Consider the following 24,604-nt stretch of genomic DNA (forward strand, 5'->3'; position numbering starts at 1 on the left):
ACCCCTTCTCCTCCTGCCCTCAGTCTTTCCCAGTATCACGGTCTTTTCCAGTGAGTTGTCTCTTCACATCAGGTGGCCAAAGTATTGGAACTTCAGTATCAGTCTTTCCAGTGAATATTCAAGGTTGGTTTCCTTTAAGATTGACTGGTTTGATCTTGCAGTCCAAGGGACTCTCAAGAGTCTTCTCCCAACACCACAATTCAAAAGCATCAATTCTTTGATGCTCAACTTTCTTTATGGTCCAACTCTCACATTCCTATATGAACTACTTGAGAAACCATAGCTTTGACTGGAGGGATCTTTGTCGGCAAAAGAGGATATAGAGGCACACATACCACAGTGTGCATTCCATTTAGGCCTGGGTTCAGATCCTGACTCTTGATATGTACTTGCTGTGTATGTGAACTCGCTTATTTCATTTTTCTAGGGCTCACACTTACTCGTGCCTGCAGATGGTTAAGGCAGCCCAAAGTCCATGGCAGCCTGCCTTTTCCATATTGATCATTCTTCTGGCCAGACCCCAGCACACCACCCACACTGAAATGTCACTGATGTTCTGAGCAAACACTGTATCCTGTATTTTCCTGTGTTTGTTGTGCACCTATTTAAGTTAAGATTATGGGACAGTACTTGTTTGACCATGAAACACTGGTATATAAACATTAGTCCTCAAGAACATAGGGTTTGAAGTCAAACCTGGGTTCCAGTTTCAGTTCTTACTGCTTAATAGCTGGATGACCTCAGTCATCTTTCAGTCAATTGACCTCAGTCAATTTCCTCATCCAAAAGTAGGAATATTATGTAGTGCCAGAAGTCACTGGGATATTAGATTGAGTTGTAAGAACTAAATGGATTTAAAACACTCAGCAGAAGCTAGAACACAGTAAGAGGTGTGAAATAATAGTTATCGTTGCTGTTAATCATAATGAGTCATGGCTATAAATTGTAATTTCAGCATATCTTTTTCAATTAGAGGTTCTTAGTTCCTTGACATGACCTGGAATGGTTAATTGTCTATTACAGGAAAATAGTCTGACTAAACCCTCTATGTATCATCCAGAAGATGGGGTGGTGGGGGAGGGTGGTTGGAGGGTGGGAGGAGTGGGCCCACTGTCTCTAGACAGAACATCAGGTTGTTTCAGTCTCTCTGAGCAAAATAAGTCATTTCTATTTCATGCTGGCCTCAGAAAACTGGGGTTTCTAGACATCTGTGACCTTTGATTGTTAAAGTGTTATGCTGTTTGTTATTTGGGAAGCTGCTTACTTCTTCTGGAATACTGTATAGGAGGAAACTGGATCTATCAAAACACTACCTATGTAACATGGACAAAAGGGAGCAGCTAAGATCTCAAAGAAGCAGTTTGAAACAGGGCTCTCAAAGAGAATCCAGAGAAGACAGGGCTTTAATACAAATTACTCAGTGATCTTTATTTTACTACCCCTTGCTGGGTATAATGGATTTCTTGACACTGAATAAATAAAATGGTTGGTAATTTGCAGGATGTGAATGTTAAAGTTAATATTTGTGTATCAAAAGAAGAGAGGCAAAAGGCAAAGGAGAAAAAGGAAAAATACATCCATCTGAATGCAGAGTTCCAAAGACTAGCAAGGAGAGAGAAGAAAGCCTTCAGTGCAAAGAAATAGAGGAAAATAATAGAATGGGAAAGACTGGAGATCTCTTCAAGAAAATTAGAGATACGTAAGAAACATTTCATGCAGAGATGGGCACAATAAAGGACAGAATGGAACAGAAGCAGAAAATATTAAGAGGTGGCAAGAATACACAGAAGTACTCTACAAAAAAGATCTTAATGACCTGGATAACTACGATGGAGTGATCACTCACCAAGAGCCAGACATCCTGGAGTGCGAAGTCAAGTGCGCCTTAGGAAGTATCACTATGAACAAAGCTAGTGGAGGTGATGGAATTCCAGCTGAGCTATTTCAAATCCTAAAAGATGATTCTGTGAAAGTGCTGCACTCAATATGCCAGCAAATTTGGAAAACTCAGCAGTGGCCACAGGGCTGGAAAACAGGTCAGTTTTCATTCCAAACCCAAAGAAAGGCAATACCAAAGAATGCTCAAACTACCACACAATTGCACTTCTCTCACACGCAAACAAAGTAATGCTCAAAATTCTCCAAGCCAGGCTTCAACAGTATATGAACCAAGAACTTCCAGATGTTCAAAATGTATTTATAAAAGGCAGAGGAACCAGAGATCAAATTGCCAACATCTGTTGGATCATAGAAAAAGCAAGAGAAATTCAGAAAAACATCTACTTCATTGACTACGCTAAAGCCTTTGTGTGGATCACAACAAACTGTGGAAAATTCTTAAAGAGATGGGAGTATCAGAACATCTTTTCTGCCTCGTGAGAAATCTGTATACAGGTCAAGACCAACAGTTAAAACCAGACATGGAACAACAGACTGGTTCCAAATTGGCAAAGGAATACGTCAAGGCTATATATTGTCATCCTGCTTATTTAACTTACATACAGAGTACATCATGAGAAACACTGGACTGGATGAAGCACAAGCTGGAATCAAGGTTGCTGGGAGAAAAATCAATAACCTCAGATATGCAGATGACACCACCCTTATGGTAAAGAGGAACTAAAGAACCTCTTGATGAAAGGGGAGGGAAAAAAAAAAAAAGGAAAAGACCTCTTGGTGAAAGAGGAGAGTGAAAAAGCTGGCTTAAATCTCAACATTCAAAAAACTAAGATCATGGCATCTGGTCCCATTACTTCATGGCAAATAGATGAAACAAGGGAAAGAGTGACAGACTTTATTTTCTTGGGCTTCAAAATCACTGTAGATGGTGACTGCAGCCTTGAAATTATCACACTTGCTCCTTGGAAGAAAAGCTATGTCCAACCTAGACATCATCTTAAAAAGCAGAGATAATACTTTGCTGACAAAGGTCCATAGAATCAAAGCTATGGTTTTTCCAGTAGTCATGTATGGATGTGAGAATTGAACCATAAAGAAGGCTAAGCGCCACAGAATTGATGGTTTTGAACTGTTCAGATGGCGTTGGAGAAGACTCTTGAGAGTCCCTTGGACTACAAGAGATCAAACCAGTCAATCTTAAAAGAAATCAGTCCTGAATTTTCATTGAAAGACTGATGCTGAAGCTCCAGTACTTCAGCCACCTGATGTGAAGAGCCGACTCATTAGAAAAGACCCTGATGCTGGGAAAGCTTGAAGGCAGGAGAAGAGGACGACAGAGGATGAGATGGTGGATGGCATCACCAACTCAATAGACATGAGTTTGGGCAAGCTCTGGGAGTTGGTGATGGACAGGGAAGCCTGGCGTGCTGCAGTCCATGAGGTCGCAGAGAGTTGGATATGACTGAGCAACTGAACTGAACCAGATGTGTTAGGTTATAAAGATTTTGCAAAGACAAATACATTTTATTTGCATTGTTAAGGCATTAAGTGCTAATTGCCATTGATTTTGATCTGTTTCCGAGTTATAAATAGTAACAATTCAATAATTCTGGTTACCTTTCAGACCGCTTGAAAAATGAAAAAGAGCCAATGGTGTTGAAACTTAAGGACTGGCCACCAGGAGAAGATTTTAGAGATATGATGCCCTCCAGGTACGATTATGGGAGGGGGAGAGATGGTCCTTTTCTTGAGAAATAATGATCCTGGTGAGATGAAGAAGTTACTGACTTTTAAATGTGGCTCACTAATGAAAACCCTCTTTGTTTCCACTGTGGTGCTCTACCAGAGAAAAGGCTGACTCAGGCATGCATGCACTCATTTGTAGGCAGGAGTGAGATCAGGCATGTTAGGGTTGGGTAGAATGTAGTGACATTGCTTTAGACAAGACAGTGGAATTGCTTGATCCATTTTCCTGATTTGCGCTTGAACCTTGAATGCTCAGAACTAAGGAATTATATATCCCTTAGTGTTACTTCATATCAGGAAGTTTTTGCTCAGATCTTTTGTCTGCAGTGTTCTAGATTTTTTTTTTCTAGATTATTTTGATATATATGTGTGCTGTAGGAGAGAAAGAATACTTTGTTCATAAGCACTGCAATTCTAACCTTAAATGTTTTTTTCATTTATATTGAAGTATAGTTGAATTACAGTGTTGCGTTATTCTACTATACAGAAAAGTGATTCAGTTTATATATATACACCCATTCTTTTTCATATTCTTTTTCATTGTGGTTTATCATAGGATATTAAATATAGTTCCCTGTGCTACACGGAAGGACCTTGGTATTTATCAGTTCTGTATTTACCAGTTTGTATCTGCTAATCCCAGACTCCGAGTTCAGCTGTCTCCCACCCATCTCTGCCTTGGCAACCACCAGTCTCTCTGTGTCTCTGATTCTGTTTCCACAGACAGGTTCATTTGTGTCATATAGAGATCCCACATATAAGTGATTAGAAATGCAAGCTTATTTTGCAAATTCATTGTCTTCTTCTAGGTTTGATGATCTGATGGCCAACATTCCACTGCCTGAGTACACAAGGAGAGACGGCAAACTAAACTTGGCCTCACGGCTGCCAAACTACTTTGTTAGGCCAGATCTGGGTCCCAAGATGTATAATGCTTATGGTAAGAAAGAAATGGTTAACTTGAAAAGATTATTACAGAAGTAAAACACATTAAAATATTTGTAACATTGGTTTTGGGGGAGGGAGAGAAGATGTCTGTAATCCTACCCTTTAACGTAGCAGTGGTCTTCATTATTGCATATTTCCTTTCATCCCTTGGCCACGTGTATGTATATTTCCCTTTCTTAATTGCAGTTGTAGGGCATATGCCATTTTTTAATAAAAATTTTCTCTTATACTTAATATTATACAAGAAAAGTTTTACATGTTGCTCAGTGGTTTTTATGATGATTGCATCATCATTTTTGATGGTTGCATGGTACCTCATTTAATGAAGGTCAGTTTATTCATTGTTTTAATGTTGCTGGACATTTAGGTCAGTCTGCTGGAATTTCAGCTGTTTTAACATCAGATGCACTTAAATGCAGTGTTCTGTGCTGGTGGGTAGTGTTCAGTTATTTGAGTTAGTATTAAACATACTCTTTGAATTTGTATTTCATTGTTATTCCTTCCTCACATAGTCCCAATTCCAGTGTCTCAGACTCGAGGGTGGCAAACCCTCTTTGGCATCTTTGCCATGTTCTCCAGACACCGTTGGGGGAGCGGGAGCGAGGGTTTGGACCTTAGCCCCCAGTTCTTACAGTGGAGTCAGGCCAGGAACCACCTGGAGTGAGGTCAGGGAACATTCCCAGAGAGGCCTTTATTCTGGGGAGTTCCCACAGTCCAAGTGCCCAAGATAGTTCTGCCAGGGTGGGCTGGGAGGTGGTCTACGGGAGAGGACACAGCTGGCAGTAGTCCCCTTGCCCATGCCCATTTCCCCTCGCTCTTCAGGTCTCAGTTTAGAGAGCTCTGCCTGTGTTATGGGGCAGCAGCCTGTTCTGCAGCTGTGCTGCCTTCCTCTGAGCCCTTCAAAGCAGCTGGATGGCTGGGATTGCAGGGTGTGTTCTGTTCACAGTGAGGATTTACAACAGATTTACATGAATGGAAGCACTTTTCTACTAAAGCAAATGGTGTAATGTTTCATCATGATTATCCAGGTCTAATAGAAATTAGAAAGCTGTGTAAGGTAGAAGTGGTTACCTGAGATGTTTTTAATATAAATAGTCTATATATTTGGTTTAAATAGCTCGATAGAGGTCTTTTCCTCCTAGATCCAATTGATAGATGGCAGTGCCACTCTATAATAGCTTTTCATATCAAAATTGTTCCCATTTAGAGTAACCAGTTAGGGGTGGAAATAATGAAAACGTGTTCATTTTCAAACATCTTCCACTTCATGATAAACCTCACTAATGAGCAGTCATTTTTCAAAAGTTGGGTGACTGAGCAGTGACTTCTCCAGGAGACAAAGTAGAGTGAAAGGCTCTTTGGAAAGATCACAAGTCAACCTCTTTCCAGCTCCACCACCACCAGTAGTTTTACAAATAGGGACCAGGACTTGAGGATGATAGAGGGGACATTGACCTGACTAGGAGACCCAAGGGGCGTCTAGTAACAGGTATGGGACTAGGTCTAAAGTCTCCTGATTTCCAGGCTTGAACCAATCGCCAGCCCCAGTGATCTGTCACCTAGCAGCCCCTACTGTGTCTGCTTATGTTCTTTGCGTGAAAGTCCATGGCGTGTTTTGTTTCAGGATTTTCTTTCATGGGAATCCTTTCCCTGGGACCATTGTTTTTGGTTCCACTGGCCAAACCAGCAAGCAGCTTCTGATGTCACTCTGAGACGTGTTCACCTTTCCTCACTCCTCCCAGCTCCATCTGCTTCCTTCTGCTCCCAGTGTTAGCCCACATCCTGACATTTATGCTTATCATTTCCTTACATTTATAATTTTACCATATGTTTGTATTACTGCAGAATGTTTTTTCAGTATTTAACCTACTTTTGAACTTTATATGAATGGAATCAGACTTAGGGATATTCCTCCATGTTGTCATTAATACCTACTCATTTAATTCAGTTGCCACCTATCACACTGCCTTTTTTCTTCTCAAATTATACTTGTTTGCATTTTACTATAGAAAAGTAAATGCACTGAAAACCTGAGTCTAGGACAGTGACTTCCCATGTACTCGTCTCCCAGTTACAACAGCTCTCAGACTTTTTTTCCATAGTTGTTTCCTTATTTCCTCTCTTCATACTTTTTCCTTTACTATTTTAAAGAAAATCTCATATATCCTATGATTTTGTCCAATATCTAATGCTTTACTCACTCCTAGGGCTGGCGTTTCAGCACACTGGAAAGAAGGGAAACTGCAGCTAAGCCCTAGGGCCATGATCCCAGGTTGAAATGATAAGGTGTTGGCTCCTGTGTATATGGCTGCTCCTAAACCAGAGGCCCCTGCAAGCCAGAGAGAAATTCCTTGGCCTCCAAACAAGCAGGGCTTAAGTTGCAGGGCCTGGCGGGTTAGAAAACAGCCTTGGCTTGCCCATCCTGAGCCATGCTTGGCTCTGTGCCCAGTCAAGAAGCAGTGTTCTCATGTCAGGATGGGGATCCAAGGTAACCGCAAGGCTTGATGAGCCTCAAGGTGAATGCTGAGCAAATAGGCTTTCTCCTGGGGGAGGAGATTAGATTCTCAGGTTATGAGCACCAGCATGGACCTCATGCTCTGACTCGTGTGTGTGTGCTAAGTTGCTTCAGTCATGTCCGACTCTGTGTGATGCCATGGACTATAGCCTGCCTCTGTCCATGGGATTCTCCAGGCAAGAATACTGGAGTGGGTTGCCATGTCCTCTTCTAGGGGATCTTCCTGACCCAGGGATTGAACCTGTGACTCTATGTCTCCAGCATCAGCAGGCGGGTTCTTTACCAATAGCGCCACCTAGGAAGCCTCTGCCTGGCTCAACCTCTTCCATCGTTGAGGGATCCAAGTGTGACTGAGTACATAGTCATTTTAGGTCCTAGCTTTCTGTGTTTGTTTGGGGCAGGGGTAGGGAAGTGTTGTGTTAGAATCCCCATCTTATGTCTTAGCCCAGAGTCCTTGGCTGTGACAACCAAAGCTTGAAAGCTTGAGCTCGCCTGGTTGAGCAGACATCCTTTTGACAAATCCCAGCCTCAGTGGTCCACTTACCTTCCCAAGTCCTACTTTCTAGTGTTGACTTTCTTTTCTTGTCAGCATACTGGCTTATTTTTAAAAAGCCCTTTTGTCTTTTTTTCTTTTATCCATATTTTATTTAAATTTCATCCAGATTTTCAGGTATTTTGCCTAGCACCAGAAACTAGAACTTGTATTAGAACTTGTTTTTTTATTCTTACAAACGTAAACATTTAATATTTATTCAAAGTTGAAAGGATAAAATAACTTAATATTGAATATTGTTCTGTTACTCTTCCATGCTTAGAAAGGTAGATTTTAAATTTTGTGGCCAAGTATTCCAGGGAGTTGGAGAAGGCAATGGCACCCCACTCCAGTACTCTTGCCTGGAAAATCCCATGGACGGAGAAGCCTGGTAGGCTGCAGTCCATGGGGTCGCTGAGGGTCGGACACAACTGAGCGACTTCACTTTCACTTTTCACTTTCATGCATTGGAGAAGGAAATGGCAACCCACTCCAGTGTTCTTGCCTGGAGAATTCTAGGGACGGGGGAGCCTGGTGGGCTGCCGTCTCTGGGGTCACACAGAGTCGGACATGACTGAAGTGACTTAGCAGTAGCATTCCAGGGAGTGGGAAAGACTGTGGCAACCTGTGCTAGTTCAGTAAATTTCAGGCTTTTCTGCCTGCAGGATTAATTACTCCAGAAGATCGGAAATATGGAACAACAAATCTTCACCTAGATGTATCTGATGCAGCTAATGTCATGGTCTATGTGGGAATTCCCAAAGGACAGTGTGACCAAGAAGAAGGTAGGATCCTAAGCATAAAAAAAGTGGGGCTTACTCTCTGAGCTGGAACATGTGTGATCTGATATTTGCCTTCTCTTGCTCCAGAAGTCCTTAAAACTATCCAAGATGGAGATTCTGATGAACTCACAATAAAGCGATTTATTGAAGGAAAAGAGAAGCCAGGAGCTCTCTGGCACATATATGCTGCTAAGGACACAGAGAAGATACGAGAATTTCTTAAAAAGGTGTGCTCCTTACCCTGTGGCATGTGAAGAGAGAAACGCACAGAACGGCAGTATTATTAATTACTACATGTCAAGACCTGACTGGGTCACTGACAAATAATCACAACCTCAAATGTTAAACCTGTGCATCTCAGATTGGGTAGGCTAAAGCTGGTTTCTAAGGATCATCGGTTTCTAGATGATTAGGCTCACATCTTTGAAAGGGGGGGAACTAGTTTTGTTTCTCATGTCTGTGTTTTATGTTCCAGTGAATGTGGAGGGTTTTGTGCTCTGCCTTCACCTTCATGGTAGTTCCTCTGATCATCACATAATATCTATTTTTACAGCCCTAAAAACCTAAGCACTTCAGAAATCCATGTATCATTTCTTTGCCCTTGAGAGCTGTGTTCCAAGTGAGTTACTCAGGTCTCTGTTGGTTTTGTCCACCCTCATGTGGTAGTAGGTCAGGGAGACCTCACACCCTGCTGGTGGCTGTCAACTTACGAAGGGTCATGGGAGAGGTATACAGGGACTTTGAAGATCCCAAGATTCCAGTAGTTAGGTTATTCAGCAAGGGTTCTGTGTGGAATCCTTTGTTCTAGACACAGATGGGCATGTTCAATTTTTAACCTGTTTGCCACTGAGGCTGCTAGTTTTAACACAGGTGTTTATGGCTGGTACTCTTCATTTGTTCATGAGGAATGGATACGAAAGGTCCTAGCCTTGTGCCAAGTTAGATCCTTAACCAGTGTTTGCCTCAATCAGGATGTCTTTTGCTAAGGATAACTTGGTTCCTCTAGAGGACCTCCTGGTCACCATGTTGTTCCTTTGATAGTGTCACCCTGAATCTGTGCTGCCGAATACTGGTCTAGAATAAACAAGTTTCATCTGTAGCCATCTTTGGGACTGTTTCATAACTCAAATTGTTAAGTGAATTAGAGGTTTATAACAACTGCAGAGCAATAAATCTATTTTTAAGGAGCTTAAGTCTATTTACATTCAAAAGTCTAGGCCAAAACATTGTCCAAACACAGTATTTACAAAAATAATGCAGACTGCCAGTAGTGGTTTATAGGAAATGACAAAGGAACCCACATTTTCTTGGTTTATAGGAAATGACAAAGGAACCCACATTTTCTATCAGTCTCCTCTTGGTCCATTCAGTTATTGTCTTTGAGTACTATTTTCTCTTTCTGCCAGCCAGGGCTTATGTTGAAGAAGGCCTGACGTTTACTGACCGTCCACATTGTTCAAGGAGCCAAATGCCCTCCTGGAGCCCTAGCACGTAACTCAGTTTCATAACCTTTGGAATGTATTCTAGGTGTCAGAAGAGCAAGGTCAGGAAAACCCCGCCGACCACGATCCCATTCATGATCAGAGCTGGTATTTAGACCGATCACTGAGGAAGCGTTTGCATCAAGAGTATGGGGTTCAAGGCTGGGCTATTGTGCAGTTTCTTGGAGATGTGGTATTTATCCCAGCAGGAGCGCCACATCAGGCAAGAACCATTATTGTATTCTTTATTCTCCATACACTACTGATGTGGCTTGTGTTACTGATGTGGCTTCTTGTTTTCCAGGTTCATAACTTATATAGCTGTATCAAGGTGGCTGAAGATTTTGTTTCTCCAGAACATGTTAAGCACTGCTTCTGGCTTACTCAGGAATTCCGCTATCTGTCACAGACTCATACAAACCACGAAGATAAATTACAGGTAAAAATAGCTGTGATCCCGGGCATTCTCTGATTCTGACTTCATGGCCCTTTGTCAGTGAATGTCCATCCATACCAAGCTGTAGAACAAGGAGCGTATGATTGAAGCCCTCCACAGGGCCAAGTTCAAATTCCCTGGTCACCAGAAGATCCATCCACATCTCTAAGAAGTGGGGATTTACTAAGTTTAATGTGGATGAATTTAAAAACATGGTTGCAGAAAAGCAGCTCATCCCAGATCACTGTGGAGTCAAATACATCCTTAATCTTGGGCCCCTGGACAAATGGCGGGCCCTGCACTCAGGAGAGCCTTAGTGCTGTCCCCTCCTTACTCATGCCCACCAATAAATCCTTATTTCCTGTCAACAAAAAAAATAGTCCATGAACTTGGCCATATCACACTAGGTAACAGTGAGTTGATGAACTGGCTGGTTCTACTACCTACTTAGGCAAAGGAGGAATAAACCAGAAGGGAATCTCACTTTGGTTTAGAGGCTTGCAGTAGTGAATGATCTAAAATATGTGATTTCGTTTAGAAAACTAGGGACATATATAAACCCTGAAAGAGAGAGCTGTACCCTGGGAGTTGCTTCTCTCTGCACTCAATGAGGGCAGGGCCACATAGGATCAAAGCCTGTGGAAGGGGGAGAATGAGCTTTTCATTTCTTCAAAGGAGGCATGGGTTTAAAATGTGTATAAAAGCCTCCAAGGATCCCAGGGGCCTTTCAAGAATTATTAACATTTCATATTGAATTTTAGTCTTAAGTTCCAAGAGCATGGTAATGAAATTGGTAGGGGGAAAGTTTATTCTCAGTGGACAGATTTTAGATTTAATGCTAAACTTGACCATATTTTCTCTCATTTCGATCAGGTGAAGAATGTTATCTACCATGCAGTAAAAGATGCGGTTGCTATGCTGAAAGCCAGTGAATCCAGTTTTGGCAAACCCTGAGGGTCCCAGAGGCACCTTACCCCTGCACATTGGAAGTGAATTACTGGCAGCTGTTCAAACTCTTCAGGCAGGATTCCTGTGGACTTTGAGACTCATGTTACCTCATCTTCTTTTTTAAACTGTACCCACCTGGTAAGGGGGTACTCTGTCTAATGTATATTTCTAGTGTTTACAGACACTAAATGTGTATATGTAGTAACTATTTACAGAACATGCATCCTTTAAAACTGTGACTTCTCACCTAGTGCAGAGCTTCTACCCACCTGTAAAGACAGAACCCCTTCTCAGTTTTGGAACAACATCTGCAGTTACTCCCCAGCTGTGTGGTTGGACAGTTTAATCAAATGGATTATAACTCTTAGGAACCACCACACAGTTGATTTGGGTTGTGTTTTGTTGTGTCCGTCTGAGTACCCTCTCTCCCAGCCCCTAGGGTTCAGAAGAACAGTGGAGGAAGCGACCGCCAACAATGCAGTTCTTCTACTGTACTGCATTAGGACTGGCGTTATATAGCAGAAGTCAGCTACTGTACAATTCTTGGGGTTAACCAGCTTTAGTTAAATGGAGTTTTAATTTAAATTGAAGCTTTGCTAATTTTAAGTGTTAAGCATTTTGCATTAAAGTATTCATATAATGTTTTGACTCAGTTTATTGGCATTATTCTCTGGTTGCAGAGTCAACACACATTTCATCAGTATTAATGGGTGTAAGAGTTTACACCAGGAAGTCATCCTAAAAGCACAGAAATTCGATGTTATAGTGATTTCTGAATGGGTATTACAGTGCTTACATGGAAACAAGTTCCTCCCCAACCAAGTGGAAACTCCTGTCACATTTTTATAAAGAAACACCACTGATTAACTACCTTTAGAAATGAAAATTAACCGAAAAACCAAATGGTGACTAGCTAAATGATTCTAAAAAGTTAAGAGGTCAAAACACTTTGTCTCTCTTCTGACCCTTTATAATTCAAGAGTTTACAAAAGAAAATGAAATTATTAGAAGTTTTAAAACTGTAGTATCAAAAATAATCATCTCTATGAAGAAAGGAAATTCATAAAGAAGCCAGTTTTCTATACCTTGTTGATTTTCGTAAACAGCTCTAGCTGTACTAAAATGATTAAATTGAAATCAAGTAACATAGACAAGGCCTGGAGCCTGGGTTTTTACCTGTGAGCTCAGAGTGGTAAGTCAAAGATGCATACCTAATGCCAACCCACCTCAAGCCAAAATCTTTAATGGATGAACTTTCAAAAACATAAAGTTTTCTGAAAAGAATAAATGGAAATATCTATTAGTGGGAAACATCTTCCTTGGGAACGTCTTACCAGAAGCTCCTTTATACAGTTTTGGATCTAGAATTGGCACTGTTGGTTAGAAATCCCCAATAGCCAAAAGAAGATGAAAAGTTGAATTCTCTACTGAAGAAATCACCATCAAGCCAGACCTCAAAGGAATCCCAAAGATAATTCCAAGGACGTATTACTTATAATCAGATGCCCACAAATAAAAAAATTGAAAGCTCCCATGAGCAAGAGTCAATGCAAACCTGCAAACTGCTATATTAAACCTGCAATGTTTGTAAATTCTGGAATGATCCAGTACTTTATATTCTGAAACATTTAGTATGCGTGAAGAAATGGGTGTATGGGGATATGATAAAAGAATGAGGTTGCCATAAATGACCAGATTGGGAAAGAAGCTGAATACAGAAATGAGACATTAAAATTAGAAATTCAGCACATTAGTTAAGAAGCAGAAAAAAGATCTTTTACAAACCAAAAGATTGGTAAAAAGATACAGTTCAGGGTTGAGTAACAGGGAACTATAGAGAAATATTTACTTAGCAGACACAGAAAAGTACAGGTTTGACAATAAGTCAGAGAATCAAGAGATTGGTGAGGGATGGGTTAAGTCTAGACCCCTAAAAATTGTTTTCCTTGTTCATTACTGACATTTTCAGATAACAGCCAGAATTTCTCAGGAAAGAAAACCCACATCATTATGCAAGAAAAAATGGTGTACAAGGGAAGTTGTAAATTCCTGGATAACCTTAAGCAATTTTAACAGTATTTTCGTAAATCTGGATAAAGTTCCTCTTAAACATAGAATTAACGTATGATCCAGCAACTCCACTCCTATGTTTAAACTCGAAAGAATCAAAAGCAAGGATTCAAGCAGATACTGGTACACTCATGTTCACAGCAGCATTATTCACAAGAGCCAAAAGTGGAAACAACCCAACAGATGAACAGATAAGCAAAGAGGCATTTATATACAGTGGAATATTTTTCAGTCTTGAAAGAAATTCTGACACCTGCTACAACATGGACGAGTCTTGAAAATATGCTAAGTGAGATAACGGCAGACACACAGAATGAGATACTATATGATCCTCTTATAATGAGGAACAGTCATACTCCTAGAATAGAGCAAGAAGTACGGTGATGGGTGCTGGGGCTGAGAGGAAGCGGAAGTGGAAGTTACTGTTTAATGGACACAGAGTTTCTGTTCGGGATGATGAAAAAATTCTGGGGATGAATGGTGATGGTTGTACAACATTGTGAATGTCCTTACTACCACTGAATTGTACACTTAAAAATGATTAAAATCATCAATTTTTTTATGTATCTTTAAACCAAAATAAAAATTAACTCCAAGTAGGAAAAACCTTTGGAGTCGAATGAGAAAATGACATTCTTATTTTCAGTTGATGAAAAAGGTAGAAGGAACAAGTATGCCTTTTCTAAGTACAGGTTTCCCCCACTGTTTGAAAAGAGGTTTCCTATGAAACCTTTCACACGCGTAGAAGCAGGTACCTTAGGACACATCTTGCTAACGGACACACAAAGTAAGTCGACATCAGGCACAGGTGCCACAGACACAGCTCATAGCTGTGGCGCCCTGACGCCGAGTGTAGTTTTGTGTAAAGGAGCATGGCAATGCCACTTTTATGGCTCAGCGTGTATGCTGCCACTGTTCCAGCTTGTTGCAAAACAAAACGCTGAATGCTGTTTTCACGTTTTGCCTTTTTTTTTTTTTGTAAAAACAAAAAATCCTCTTCAGATTTCTTTCCATTAGCAAAAACAGGTACTAACATAGGTATTTCATAAATGTGAAATAGTGTAAAGCAGACTTTCAAAAAGTGGGGGATAGGGACTTCCCTGGTGGTCTAGTGGTTAAGACTCTGCACTCCCAAGGCAGGGGGCCTGGGTTTGATCCCTGGTCAGGTACCTGGATCCCCCAGGCCACAGTAAGAGTTTGCAAGCTGCAACTGAAGATCCTACATGTTGCAACTAAGACCTGGCACAGCCAACTAAATATTAAAAAATAATATGTTCTATGATGACTATGGAAATAACTACAAAATCCTCAAATGTTGAAAAATTAAGCAACATACTTCCAAGTAAATGAATGACCAAGAAGAAATCAGAAAGAAATTAGATAGTTGAAACAATAATAAAAATACAACCTTCAAAAATGAGTTCAGTTTACAACAGTGCTTTGATAGGAATTTACAGATTTATATGTATTTATAGTAATATTTCTAAAATGTGTAGTAGAAGCATTTCATCAGTGAAAACATGCAGTTGAAAGATTTTAACTATAGATTTCAATTTTTTCAACATCTAAAACTTCAGATTTTATGATTTATATTTTTTGTATGTTTTATGTTAGCTCTGGCCTTGTAATATATGACACGATATATATTCAGGTACATTCCCTCTACATTCACTTTTGAGAGCTTTCATTAGAAATGGATGTTGACAGCTCCCTGTCAGCCATATGACCTCAAGGGTAAACAACCAATACCCTTCAGTGTACTGTGTTGCTGGCGTTTTTTAAAATGTACCTTGGTTTGTGTTTTTGCATCCTGTGATGTCTACAAAGTGCCCATCTGCATCTGCTGCTGCTAGTGGGAAAAAGAAGAAGGCAATTACTCTTGAGATAAAACTCGGGATAATTGCCCAGCACAAAGGCAGCAAGCCAGTCAGTAATGGTCACTGCACATGAGTTAGGAATTTCCATTGATGATCTCAACTATTTTAAAGGTTAAGAAGTGAATCTGATGCAGTGAATAGCATCAATTAAACACACTGTCATCACAAAAGAGCTGGTCTAATGATGATACTGAAAAATTGTCACGTGCTATACCACTTAGCCAACGATGCCCTAGGCTAAGGTAAGAAGGCTTTTCGATTCACTCTTTATACCTAAGTGTTTATAGCAACTTGTGCTAGGTTTCAGAGCTTCAAAGGGCATCATGATTTTCATAGTGTGAAATTCAGCAGTGACGCAGCACTGACGCTAAAAGATGCTGATGATTTGAAGGAAGAGCTATATAGGACAATTGTGGGTGAGAAATACTCACCAGAGAGACTTCCCTGGTGGTCCAGCAGTTCAGAATCCACATTGCAATGCCAGGGACGCAGGTTCAATCCCTGGTTGGGGAACTTATCCCACATCTCACGGAGCAACTAAGTCCACGGACCACAACTACTGAGTCCACACAAAACTAGAGAGTCCTTGTGCTGCAACAAAAGATCCTGAGTGACGCAGTGAACATCCCATGGCTGCAACTGAGACCCCTTGCAGCCAAATAAATGTTTTTTTAAAAATTGCCAGAAGAAAAAGTTAATATTGATGAAACAAGCTTATTCGAGAACTGTTATGTCAGGACATACATACATTCAAGAGTTCAATACAATGCCTGTATTCAAGGCATTCAGAGACCATTTAAGTTTTTGGGTGGAAATGTTGCAGGGTTCAAATTAAAGTCTTTCCTAATGTACCATTTAAGAAACCCTAGAGCATTCAGAAATCTGAGTAAGAATACACTTCCCATTATCACCATAATAAGAAAACTTGCAGTACCATTGGCATTGAGGCTGAAGAGCCTTCCACTGAAGAGCTGATTGAACTGGAGAAAGAAGTTGCGGTGAGGAAGAACAGTTCTATCTGAGACGCCAAAAAAGTTCACAGCAAAGAAACTTAGCAGAGGTGTTTGCTACTATCACCAGTGGTGTACAGATGTTAGAAATGGTTGTTAATTATAAGAGATTGGCAAGACCTGGCAGGTAGGTTCAGGAAGCTCTTGCTTGCCATAGAGAAGAAAAACTGCAAAGCTAGTTATCTTCCTGAAGAACACTGTATCTGCTAAACCAAGGGTCTGTACCCCAGTTCCTCCTTCCAGCTATTCTCAAGCCTCATAGAAAGACTGATGACCCTGTAGCATCATCATCCAGCAATTAATTTTAGTTTGATGCTTTGAACATTCTTCAGACCCAGTGTGCTTTCAGCTGTGAGCACTAACGGTGTTACCCATACAGCCATTCTGCTTTTCACTTTCAGTACAGTGTTCAATTAGTTACATAAGATTCAATTGTTGTTCAGTTGCTCAGTTGTGTCCTACTCCTTGCAACCCCATGGACTGCAGCATGCCGGGCTTCCCTGTCCTTCACTCTCTCGCAGAGTTTGCTCAAACTCATGTCCATTGAGTCAATGATGCCATCCAACTATCTCACCCTCTGTCGTCCCTTCTCCTCCTGCCCTCAATTTTTCCTAGCATCAGGGTCTTTTTCCAGTGAGTTGGCTGTCACATTAAGTGAACAAACTATTGGAGCTTCAGGTTCAACATCAGTCCTTCCAACAAATATTCAGGATTGATTTCCTTTAGGATTGACTGGTTTGATCTCCTTGCTGTCCAGTGGACTCTCAAGAGTCTTCTCCAGCACCACAGTTCAAAATCATCAGTTCTTCAGTGCTCAGCCTTCAATACTTTATTATAAAATAGGCTTAGGTTAGATGATTTTGCTTAACTCTGGTTTAATGTGTTCTGAGCACATTCAAGGTAGGTAAGGCTAAACTATGATTTGCCAGATTTGTATCTAACAGTGTGTGTGTGTGTGTGTGTGTGTAATCTTGAGTTTTCTACATATAAGATCGTGTCATCTATGAATAGGGACAATTTTACATCTTCCTTTTCAATCTGGGTGCCTTTAAATTCTTTTTCTTGCCTAATTGCTCTGGCTAGAACTTCTAGTTCCATGTTGAATAAAAATAGCAAAAGGAAGTGTCCTTGTCTTTTTTGTGACCTTTTTCTTTTTTGGTTGTTTCTATATCTTGATTATTGTAAATAATGCTGCAGTGAACTTGGGCGTGCATATATTGTTGCATTAGTGTTTCCCTTTTCTTCAGATAAATACCCAGAAATATAAGCGCTGGATCAAGTAGTAGTTCTTTTAATTTTTTGATTTTCATTTTCACTTATTGGTGAGTTTTCTAGTTTCCCTCTGTTACTGATTTCTAGTTTCATCTTTTGTTGTCAGAAAAGATATTTAGTATAATTTCAGTTTAAATTTAGTATAATTTAAAATTTCTTGAGACTTGTTTTGTGGCCTTACATATGGGTTTTTCCTGGAGAATATTCCATTTGAGAACAATGTGTATTCTGCTGTTTTGGGGTATAGTATTCTGTATATATCAAATTGGTACATAGTGTTTTCAGTTCTTCTGTTTCCTTATTGATTTTATGCTTGGATGTTCTGTTCATTATTGAAAGTTCTACTATTGCAGAATTGTCTATTGCTCTCTTCATTTCTGGCAATCTTTGCTTCATGTATCTTGGGGCTCTATTATTAGGTGCACATGTAATCGTTATATCCTCTTGACAGATTGACCCTTTTGTCAATAATTAAGGTTCTCCTTTGTATCTTGTAATCTTTTTAAACTTAAAATCTATTTTATCTGATAAACATGAAAGTGAAAGTTGCTCAGTCATGTCCAACTCTTTGCAACTCCATGGACTATACAGTCCATGGAATTCTCCAGGCCAGAATACTGGAGTAGATAGCCTTTCCTTTCTCCCGAGGATCTTCCCAACCCAGGTCTCCCATATTGCAAGCAGATTCTTTACCAGCTGAGCCACAAGGGAAGCCCATCTGATAAACATAGACATCCTACTTCTTTTTCAATTACTATTCCTATGCGATATCTTTTTCCATCTTTTTACTTTCAATATTTTGTATCTTTGTACAGTACCTAAAATGAATCAGCATATAGATGGATTATGTTATTTGTTCTTCCAATCTCTTGCCTTTTAATTGGGGTTTCAGTTCAGTTCAGTTCAGTTCAGTCATTCAGTCGTGTCCGACTCTTTGCGACCCCATGAATCGCAGCACTCCAGGCCTCCCTGTCCATCACGAACTCCCGGAGTTCACTCAGACTCACGTCCATAGAGTCGATGATGCCATCCCGCCATCTTATCCTCTGTCGTCCCCTTCTCCTCCTGCCCCCAATCCCTCCCAGCATCAAGGTCTTTTCCAATGAGTCAACTCTTCGCATCAGGTGGCCAAAGTATTGGAGTTTCAGCTTCAGCATCAGTCCTTCCAATGAACACCCAGGACTGATCTCCTTTTAATCCATTTATATTACTAATAAGGAAGGACTTAGCTGTTTACCTGTTTGTTTTTGTATATATTTTTTGTTTAGTTTTTCCATTATTGCCTTTTTTCACATTTAGTTGAAATTTTCTTTCCTTTTCTTTTAATCTCAGTAGTTACCTTAGTGATTATAATTAACATCTTAAAGTTACAATGACCAAGTTTGAATAATATCAATTTTGTTTCAATAGTATACAAAATCTCTACTCTTATACATCTCAGTCACTCCCCCTTTATATTGTTTTGACACAGATTCTACACATTGTGTGTCCCTTAACATGAATGTATATTTGTATGCATCTGCTTTTAACCTTTATAAGAAAAAAGAGGAGTTACAAACCCAAAAGTACAGTACTGGCTTTTACCAATGTAGTTTCCTTTACTGGTGTTATTTTTTTGCTTATGGCTTTAAGTTACTATCTAGTGTCTTCATTACAGCCAGAAAGACTTTCTTTAGCATTTCATGTAGGGCAGTTCTACTAGTAATGAACCCCTTTAGCTTTTTATGTTTTAAAGCAGGGCATATCTTATTTCCTCCTTCATTCTTAAAGTTTGCTTTTTATGATACTCTTCATTGACAATTTTTGCTTTCCGTTTGTTAAATATGTCACTCCACTGTTTCTGGCTTCCCTGGTATCCAATGAGAAAGTGGCTGTTAATCTTATTGAAGATCTCTAGTATGTGAGGAGTTGCTTCTCTTCTGCTGCTTTTACGATTCTGTCTGTATTGTTCAACAACTGGACTATAATGTTTTAGTGTGGATCCCTTTGATTTTTGTCTTACTTGGAATTTGTTGAGCTATTTGCATGTACAGATTAATTCAGATATGGGAGGTTTTAAGTCATCATTTCTTCAAATATTCTTTTTGCTCCTCTCTCTCTTATCCTTCTGGTTCTCCTATAATGCACATGTTGGTGAGTTGATGGTCTCCCACAAATCCCTTGAGCTGTGTGCACTTCATTTTTCTTTCTGCTTCTCAGACTGGATTATTTCAGTTTTTTTATATTCAAGTTTACTTTTCTTCTGCTTCCTCAAATATGCTGAACCCCTTTAGTGTATTTTTTCATGTTATTGTGCTTTTCAGCTCCAGAATTGCTATGTGGTTCCTTTTTATAATTTCTCTATTGATATTCTCATTTTGTTCATATATTATTTTCCTGGTTTTCTTTACTGCTTGAGCATACCTGAGACAGTTGGTTTAAAGTCTTTGTCTAGTGTGATGTCTGGGCTTCCTCGGGGATGGTTTGTGTAAAATTTTTTTTTCCTTTGAATGAGCCATACTTCCAAATTTCTTTGTATGCATTATAATTTTATTGTTCAAAACTGGACATTTAAATATTCCTGAATAATACTGAAAATCAGAATCTTTCACTTCCCCAGGATTTTCTGTTCTGAGTTTCTGAAGGCTTAGCTGTGTTCAGCCAGTATTTTAACAGAGATCTCCTTGAATGCCAGAAACTTAAAAAACAAACAAAAATACCTGTTCGGGTCTTCTATGGATTGGCTGTGTGCTTGGATACTCTTTACCACTTAGCCAGACCATTTATGGTTCTAACTCAACCTTCACTTTCTGAATGCACCAAGCCTAGACCTAGGGGTCTTTTCAGGTCTTTTCTGAGCATAATTCCTATCCTGGCTTTCTAAATTCCCCAGTATACCCAGTTGTTGTTGAATGCACTAATATAAAAAAAAAAAACAACCAACAACAACAAACGTCTCCCTGGCTTTTCCTCCCAGGTTTTGAGCAGTCTCTTGTACGTTTCAGCTGAAAAATTTTGCCCCAGGTGAGTGCACATTAAAATCAAAACAAAAAAAAAAACCCATAACATTTTTTCAAACAATACTTGATGCTCTTCCACCCTGGGTAAATTCCAAGATAGGCAAACCAGAGATCGGCACCTTGTGTTATTCCTTCAGGATGGCCCTTAGATTGGGCCAAACACAGTAATTTGTGAATAAGGTCCTCTTCTCTTTTCCTGGAACTAGGGGCCAGGGTCTCACATTTGAAAACGTGGGCTGCTGTCTTCAAGATGCTGCCAAACTGTGACAGAGTTTTGCCAAGGGCAAATAAAAATGCCACAAAGCTGTCTGTTTTTTCTTTTTCCTTAATATTTTGTTGGTTGTTGTAAACCTTCGTTTTCGAGTTCTGACAGTTTCTGGGACTTTTTCAATGTTTCTTTGGAAGGATATGGGTTTGAAACTGTCTACTCCTCCATTTTGCTGACATAATTCTGTACATATATTACATAAATATAATTATTTGTAAATGAGAACTCCCATAGCTTAAGAAAAGGTATTTCCCTACTGTGGTTTAGACTTGAGTTTCTGAAATGGCTCAGTGGCCAAGCAGTGTTCATTCTGGCATCTCAAAAGAAAAGTGCTTGGTTAAATAAATTTGGTAAAAGCACATGAAAGGCTAAGAAAAGTTAAAGCCTGCTTTATATTTATTTCAACCAAGCATTTCCCAAGTTTATTTTCACATAAGAATCTTTCTTACTGGTAATACAGAATAGCTTTTGAAGGGCATTTGTCACCAGGGTAGGACAAGAAAAATGGTCCAATTTTTTAAAGCTTTGATTTTTCACAGTTGCTTCCATAAATACAGTTATGGGGCTGGATTTTGGGGAGAGGTGCAGAGGCAGACAAGACTAGTACTCTTTTGGAACAAATAGAAGTTATGACCCCTTCTCTCCAGGAGTTCTAAGACATACCTGTAAATATATCAGACAAGAAAGAGGGCCTAAGGCCATGTGAGCTGTACAACTGGCAAGGGCGCTCAGGAAGTCGTCTCTGGCAGACAATATAGGGAGAATGGGCAGGGACAGAGAAAGTCAAGTTATAATCTGCCTCGAGTGAACTGCTGGGTGATCACCACAAGCTGGACAGTGATTTTTAAAGAGTAAGCTGTGTTTGAGAAGAAAACAAAACAAATGAATTGGTGGTGTAGAATGCTATTCTGAGTACCCTTGAAATTTTTTTGGGGGGGGGCACCAAGTAGAATCATCTGTGTTTAGGGTGGGGCAAGTAGGAGCTGGTGCTGGAACTAAGTCAAGGGCTTGAGGTTTAGAGGAAAACTTTTATTGCAGGTGTTGACTTTGACGGGCCAGAAGAATATCTGATACCCAACAGAGTACTGGGGGAAAATGGGATGTGTGGCCTAATAATGAGCCAACAGTGCTTTCTCCTTAGCCTGAAAATAGGAATGGAGTAAAACCCTCAAACAATTAAAACAAACCAACCCTATATTTAGATCATTTTATTTGAATCGCTGAAAGAGTGGTTGTCATTATTCTATCCATCCATGCACCTGGATAAACTCTGATTATCCACATAAGAACAAAAGTGCTCAAGAGATTATGAGCATTCCTTAGTTCCAAAATCACTCCGTGAATAAATCAGCCAGATAAATGCAGTCATAAAACTATCCTGCCAATGTGTTGCTTCCTCTCGACTTCACTTGTAGATTCAAAGCAATCCTAATCAAAATCCCAGCAAGTTATTTTGTGCATATTGACACATGAATTCTAAAGTTTGTTTAGAGAGGCAAGAGACCCAGAACAGACAATACAATGCTGAAGAACAAAGTTGGAGGACTGATGCTACCTGACCTCATGACTTACTTATAAAGCTACAGTAATCAAGACAGTGTGGTACTGGCAAAATAATAGGCAAATGTATCAATGGAACAGAACAGAGAGCCCTGAAATAGGCCCCCATAAATGCAGTCAATGGATCTCTGATGAAGTAGTGAGGGTAGTACACTGCAGCAAAGACCATCTTTTCAATAAACAGGGCTGGAATAACTGGACATGCAAAGAAATAAATCTAGACACAGACCTTACATGCTTTACAAGAATTAATCACAGATCATAGTGCATGCATGCTCAGTCATTCAGTCATGTCCAACTCTTTGCAACCCCATGTACTATAGCCCACCAGGCTCCTTTGTCCATGGGATTATCCCAGCAAGCATACTGCAGTGGGTTGCCATTTCCTCCTTTGGGAGATCTGCCCAACCCAGGGATCAAACCTGTGTCTCCTGCATTGGCAGGCAGATTCTTCACCAATGAGCCACCTGGGAACCCCAAATGTAAAATACAAAACTATAAGACTACTAATAAAATAACACAGAAAATCTAAGTGACCTTGTGTATGGCAGTGACTTTTAAGATCCAACATCAAAGGCACTATCATGAAATAACCAGTAAGATGGACTTCATTAATATTAAAAACTGCTCTGTGAGAAAAGCATGAAGAGAATTAGAAAACAAGCCACAGACTGGGAGAAAACATTTGCAAAGGATATTTCTGATAAAGGACTATTATCCATAGTATACAAAGAACTCTTAAACCTCAGCAATAAGAAAATGAACAACCCAATTAAAAATGGACAAAAGTTCTAAACAAATATCTCACCAAAGAATATATACATATGGCAAAAAAGTGTATAAAAAGATGTTCAACATCATATATCTTCAGGGAAATGCAAATTAAAACAAGATTCTGTTTCACACTTACTAGGACAGTCAAAATGCAAAACACAACATCAAATGCTGGTGAGGACGTGGAGCAGTAGGAACTCTCATCACTGCTGGTGGGAATGCAAAACAATACCGCCACTTTGGAACTGTCAGCTTTTTACAGAACCAGACATACTCTTACCATATGATCCAGCAATTGTGCTCCTTGTTATTCACCTAAATGAGTGAAATGTATGTCTACACAAAGACCGCACACAGACATGTATGGCTTTATTCACAGCTGCTAAAACTTTGGAGCGACCAAAATGTCCTTCCACAGGTGAATGTACAGTGTAGTACCTGTGAGCAATGAAATATAATTCAGCACTAAAAAGGACCTATCAAGCCATGAAAAAGACATGGAGGAAACTTACATGCATATTACTAAATGTAAGAAGGCAATCTTAAAGGGCTACATACTGTAGGATTCCAGGAATACACATACTTCTGGGATGTGTATATATACACATACAAGTGGGAGACTACATGTGTCAGGGCAAGAGGTATTTATGGGAACTCTCTTTTCTGCTCAATTTTGCTCTGAATCTAAAACTTCTTTCAAAAGAAGTTTACTTAAAAACTGAACTGCATCCTGAAGATGAGATCAAGAGTAAGAGGACAGTGCCTTGGATTGGAGAGTCCCATTTCGCAGGATGAGAGGAAAAGGTCCTCACTGCAGCACGTCCAATACATTCGCATTTCTCCACACAACCTACGGAAACTGACCTGGGGGGACAGTGGCTGGGTTTTTTTCCTTACCTGTGTAGGGCACATCAGACATGGGCCAGAGGGATTTGGGTTGAACCCCAGTTCTGCCATTTTATGATTTAGAGTATGTCACTTCAGCAAGCTGAGGTGTTTTCCTAATTTGTGAAGACTGAATGATCACATATGTTCAACAGCTTTGTAAACTGTCAGGCCCACACAAATATAAGTCGCTACTGCTGAATGATTTAAAAACGTCACTTAGAAATGTGTGAATCGTTTACACTGCATGACTGCACCATGCCCTTCTCATTGGTCAGCTCCTGGCTTTGAGAAAGCACTGATATGTATGCTCATATCCCATACATCCAAGACAACCAGCTTAACACAGGAGAAGGCAATCAGAGGGTGAGAGAGGCCTAACCCCACTGCTGTCCATAATCTGCAGTGGGAAGGAAAAAGCTGCAGACACATACACCTGCCTCAGGTCAATGTAATATAGCCACCCAGCCCCCAAAACAAGGGGTCACAATTCCCAGGCATCCTTTTGCTTATACAAAGCTGACAAACACAGGAAGAGTAGCTGGCACAGCACCTTGTGGAGGCTGAGGAGCAGCGTCCACTGAGCAGAAGTGCCTTCCACT

The 24,604-nt window shown here is 40.1% G+C and overlaps 1 protein-coding gene across 12 annotated transcripts in view; it reads left to right on the forward strand.

Annotated features, from left to right (window-relative positions):
• The window catches only part of KDM3A (lysine demethylase 3A), a 56,348-nt gene extending 44,421 nt beyond the window's left edge, over positions 1-11,927 (forward strand). For 10 of the 12 annotated variants that reach the window (XR_015136793.1, XM_086326597.1, XM_086326599.1 and 7 more), the window contains 7 exons: positions 3,524-3,611; positions 4,455-4,585; positions 8,306-8,425; positions 8,510-8,649; positions 9,950-10,126; positions 10,208-10,342; positions 11,213-11,927. Coding sequence is in view for 9 of the 12 variants with exons in the window: in XM_086326597.1 (XP_086182723.1) it covers positions 3,524-3,611; positions 4,455-4,585; positions 8,306-8,425; positions 8,510-8,649; positions 9,950-10,126; positions 10,208-10,342; positions 11,213-11,293 (872 nt within the window). In the remaining 3 variants the exon portion in view is untranslated. Of the gene's footprint in view, positions 1-3,523; positions 3,612-4,454; positions 4,586-8,305; positions 8,426-8,509; positions 8,650-9,949; positions 10,127-10,207; positions 10,343-11,212 lie in introns of those variants that run through there. The other 2 variants (XR_015136796.1, XR_015136792.1) reach the window with 2 other exon arrangements.
• The last annotated feature ends 12,677 nt before the right edge of the window (positions 11,928-24,604 follow it).

The sequence above is a fragment of the Bos grunniens genome, chromosome 11 (genome assembly GCF_055505025.1).
Source record: "Bos grunniens cultivar Pamir isolate PY7600 chromosome 11, Bosgru_T2T1.0, whole genome shotgun sequence".
Taxonomy (NCBI): Eukaryota; Metazoa; Chordata; class Mammalia; order Artiodactyla; family Bovidae; genus Bos; species Bos grunniens.